Source organism: Leptinotarsa decemlineata, unplaced genomic scaffold, assembly GCF_025532065.1.
Source record: "Leptinotarsa decemlineata unplaced genomic scaffold, Ldec_3_MD MMD2_tig00000505_RagTag_RagTag, whole genome shotgun sequence".
NCBI lineage: Eukaryota > Metazoa > Arthropoda > Insecta > Coleoptera > Chrysomelidae > Leptinotarsa > Leptinotarsa decemlineata.
Window position 1 is genome coordinate 19,936,136 of NW_027412549.1, and position 4,795 is coordinate 19,940,930.

General features: G+C 38.3%; 1 protein-coding gene across 1 annotated transcript; it reads right to left on the minus strand.

Annotated features, from left to right (window-relative positions):
* Positions 1 to 420: 420 nt before the first annotated feature.
* LOC141481855 (uncharacterized) lies at positions 421 to 2,728 on the minus strand. Its single transcript, XM_074174146.1, has 2 exons — positions 2,301 to 2,728; positions 421 to 1,195 (listed from the first exon to the last, which is right to left on the minus strand). The coding sequence occupies exons 1-2, from the start codon at positions 2,482 to 2,484 to the stop codon at positions 558 to 560; spliced, it is 822 nt and encodes a 273-aa protein (XP_074030247.1). The 5' UTR covers positions 2,485 to 2,728; the 3' UTR covers positions 421 to 557.
* Positions 2,729 to 4,795: the final 2,067 nt, after the last annotated feature.

Consider the following 4,795-nt stretch of genomic DNA (forward strand, 5'->3'; position numbering starts at 1 on the left):
TGCCGACCTGATAAAATCGGATGTGCTTTCACATCAGACAGACAGTCGGTGGCAGTAATTCGACGTAGCAGCTCTGTGTTTTATAAACGTGAAAAAATGGCTGACAGACGTTTGTATTTGTTATATTTGTTGCATTTAAGATCTAAGAGGCGGAAATACATGAGGAAGTATTGGGTCCACCCGATCATTAAAGTTCGGTATGTAGAAGGCGCATTCTACACTCTATTTGAGAAATTAGCTTCGGAGGAAAAAAAGTTTTTTAATTTTTTCCGAATGAGTAATGCTACATTTGATTACTTAGTTGTGAACTTGCGTGATTCTATCAAGAAAGAAGACACCAAATTCCGAATGGCAATACCACCTGAAGAAATGTTGTCAGTAACATTAAGGTAAGTGGATTGTAAATATTAGTTCAACATCTTATTTGATGAAAACTTAATTTATGCTTTCAGATTACAAAAATTCCCAAAAAAAGTTACCTATACTTATTACATTGCTACAATGGTACTGTATTTCTTAATCTATGGTAATATCAATATTTGAGTATCAGCTTAGGTTTAAGGCCAAGCAGAACTTCCCATTTCATCATTTCGGAGGTAGACGGAATTACCAGATGAAACAAAGTCGTGGGTGCTTGGATAGTTAAAAGTGGAAAGAGCAGCTGAGCTTGGACGTGATCGTTTGTCTTTTATAGATTTAATAGCCCCCAGAAATTCCATATGAAGATCAAGTAATTCAGATTCGTTAAAGTCACGTATGTATGGCTTAAACGAGAGCAGCATTAACTCGTGATCAGTAGGTACATGTGCAGGCTTTTTAATTTCAGATAGAATTTCTTGCTCAATGAAGTCAGGTTCCCGTCTTTTCAAGTTTTTTCCAGGAGGTCTATTTACTTTCTTCTTTTGGTTAATAGATACGTTAGCACATATTACTTGTGAATCATTTGGAAGAATCGCATGATCATTTACCTCGGTTTCTGAGGGAGATAGAGGTTGAATTTGTGTATCACTTTCATCTTCTGGTTGCACAGCCTGAGTCAAGTTGTTTATGGTGTCATCTTTTTGGATTGATTTCAGTAGGTATTGCAAGTGTTCGGCGTACATATAACTCTTTTTTGCAGCTTGTCCACTTTTTGTTTTTTGAGAACGTATGAAAGCATCCCTTATGTTTTCCCATTTCTTCATTATGACATCGCCTGAAACAAGAATCATTTTGTAGTGTTATGCTTATCAAACAACTGTTTTGTTTTTCAAGCTGCGGGTAACAACTAGTTCTGTAATAATTTACCGTATTTATACCTGTATTATAGTTACATTTATTGTTACAGGTATCTGGCATCAGGAAACACATTGACAGATTTGCATTACACATTTAGGATTGGCATTTCTACATTAAGCAATATAATTAATATTGTATGCAGTAAAATATGGGACATATTTTGTGGCGAATACCTAAAAGAAATGAAACGGCAAGACTGGGAAGAAGTCGCAGACGAGTTTAAAAGAAAAGCAAATTTTCCAATGTGCCTAGGCGCGATAGACGGCAAGCACATTCGGATACAAAATTTTCCTCATGCTGGATCAGTGCATTTTAACTATAAAAAGTTTTATTCCATAGTACTGTTAGCTATTGTAGATGCTAACTACAAGTTTGTCTATGTTGATATCGGTGCATATGGTAAGGATTGTGACTCTTCCATTCTACAATGTACAGAATTTTGGAGAAAGTTAAGTCTTGGAGAACTAGACATTCCTCCGTCGAAGGGTCTTCCCCCAAAAGATATAAAAGTGCCACATGTTTTTCTTGGTGACAGTGCGTTTGCTATTCACGAACACATCTTGAAGGAGTTTTCAAGTAATAATATGAGTGTTAAGCAACGTGTTTTCAATTACAGACTACACCGAGCTCGCAGGTATGTTGAGTGTGCATTTGGCATCCTCAGCAACAAATGGAGGATCTTCCATAGACCTTTAAATGTTTCTAAACAGTTTTCCAAAAATATTGTCAAAGCTTGTGTGGTTTTACACAATATAGTTCGGTCGAGAGACGTGGGAGGACATGATGACGAAATGATAGTTCCAGGAACTCAATTCCAAAACCTAACCAGGAAGACGAAGGAAACAGGAAAAACCGGGAGAGGTGTTCGCACAACTTTTGCCAACTATTTTGTGAGTGATGAAGGCAAGTTACCTTGGCAGTTATCAAAAATCTAAGGCTATTATGAACTAATAGGATTCTTAACCAACAATGTACATAATGTACTAAACTAAAAAGGTACATTAAAAATTGTACGTACTTACCGACTTTTTTCTTTTCTTCCGTATTTAATGTGTCATATCCATCTTCTAGGTATTCAAATATTTCCTTCCAGCTCCTTTGACGAAGAATTTTATTTTTGTTTCCCTCATCACTTTTATCCCATAAACAAGGCTTTGATTCGACTAATTCAATCAGAGTTACTATGTCATACTTAAATACACTCATTTTAAAAACACTTCAGAACGAAGAACGAACAAACAACTAACAACCGGTGGCTAAATTATCGGGCCGATAGTAGTGGGGCAGGTGGTGCCCGCCGACATGGCGGCACCGATACCGACCCGACGCCGACATTTCGTCTAGTCTGAAAGCGCTCCCTTGTATTAAATGCTATGTTTACTCCAGTGTTGTCGGGCCGATGTCGGGCCGATATCGTGTCGGTGGTGTGTCGGCTAGTGTGAAAACGGCCTTTGGTGGCCTGGTTTTCGTGAGGCCGCTACGGATAGTGTTTCCGGATCTGAAGCAGGTTCTGATGTAGTATTTAGACCCAATTCTTTTCATCCTTTCCAATAATCCTTTGATGTAGGGACGTGCAAGCACTGGTTGTGACGGCTTCTCTTTAATGCTGGGCTCTTGCTGTCTTTCAGCCAAAGTCTGTTCCACTATCGCTTTGGAGTAGCCATTCCGTTGAAGATCATTTTTGATGTTATCTAGTTCCTCCTAGAGATCTTCCTTCGTATTACAGAGCCTGAAAGTATGATGTGATAGAGTCTTGATGATTCCTCTTTCAGTCGATTGTTGGTGGTTGGATTCGGGACTCAGATACTGTCCCGTGTGAGGGAGTTTTCGGAATACAGATGTTTCCCACTTAGTGTCGGTCCTCTTTACCAATACGTCTAAGAATGGCAAATCGTTGTGGACTTTCTTCTCCATTGTGAAAGTGATGAAATGTCTTACGCTGTTGATGTGTTTCAGAATGGCGTCTATTTCAATATTCCCAGGGTTCCAAATCATGAAGGTGTCGTCAACGTATCTCAAACAGACTCGGGGTTTCTTGTGGGCGTCTTCAATGGCCAGGGTTTCAAACCACTCCATATATATGTTGGCTATAACTGGTGAAAGTGGTGATCCCATTGGCAGTCCCTCTGCGTGTAAAGAATTCGTCATTCAGTTGGAAATAACAGTTTCATACACATCATCCTAGTAATTCCATAATTACTTCTTACTTCATAATTACTCCATAATTGCTTTCTCGGTATGATTTGGAGTGCTTATTCGACAGGAACGATGGTGTAAAGGCTGAGCACGTCTTTCAGAGATTTCAAATCATTTTATATAATATTGATAATGGAAGTCCGAACTGATGAAAAATACTCAAAGAATGCTTTATTATGTTGCGTTTTTGTAAAACTGTTTGGGGAAAGTCTCACAATAAACCTGTTTCTTGAATATAGAATTCTTTACATTTGTTTAGTGTTGGAATGAATATGGCTGATGGACTGCGAATAGTCATGATGCTCTCTAGGTGGCTCGTGTGTTATTGACATTGACCAGTCAAAAAAGACCAAACAGTCGATGCCGTTGACACGAAAAAAAAAAAAGAAAAATTAACTCAGGTAGATACGTCAGGAACAGATTATTCACTGCATGTGCTATGGCGAAGACACGTGTGTAGGATAAGAATATGGAAAAGATCTTCAGTAGAATGCTATGTGGTGAAATTTTTCCTAAGAAAAGTTCATACAAAAAGGACCGAACCCATGCGATGATGAAGTATTACGAGTAGAACACTGAAAGGTGGAACATCAACCTCTGGCGTAGAATAAATCCGGAAGATCCGGAATATAAATCCCAAACGCGCGTCGGGAAGAGCATAGACCTGCTACACTGTTCTTGAAGCGCGTTTCGCCAATGAGTCTACTTCATCTTCCGACAACACCAACTTGGTTGATGAAACACGCGTCGAAAAAAGTATCGCAGTTCTAGTGTTTTCGAAAAGTACTTGTTTTGGAATAGAACTCCGGTCAGAATATGGGACAATTGATTCAGTAGTGACGAATAATTCATCACAATGTAGTATCGTGGTCAATTCATCAATTTTTATCACATTGTTTGATATCTTAACTCTTATTTTCAAGCTGTACCAGAAAAGTTATTATTATCCTTTCGAGTGAGCGGTGAAAGTGTAACGCCATAAAGAACAAACGGATAATGTAGAATGTAACTGTGGAAGATAAAAACGTTTTAACGTGGTTAAATATGACTTCTACGGTGGCAAATACACTTTAGTGACTTAAATTTCACTTTGAGGGTAACATTTTGTTCGAGATAAGATTTAATTATTGCCACCCTTTATAATATACTTCTGCCTTGGCGGTTGTATTGAATATCTACAAAAGCGGAGATTTCGTGAAATGCGAGGCATTAAATTACAGAAACAAGTCACATTTGGAAGAAAAAACAACATGGAGGGAATGATATATGTTCTTGGAAAAAAGCAAGTGTTCTTTAACCACACGACTGAAGTGAAACTTCA

Excerpts from the sequence above, each read along its gene's own strand:
- LOC141481855 (XM_074174146.1), bottom strand. The coding sequence starts at position 2,484 with ATGAGTGTATTTAAGTATGACATAGTAACTCTGATTGAATTAGTCGAA. Across the intron at positions 1,196-2,300 it reads GGAAGAAAAGAAAAAAGTCG|GCGATGTCATAATGAAGAAA; the intron begins GTAAGTACGTAC and ends TTCTTGTTTCAG.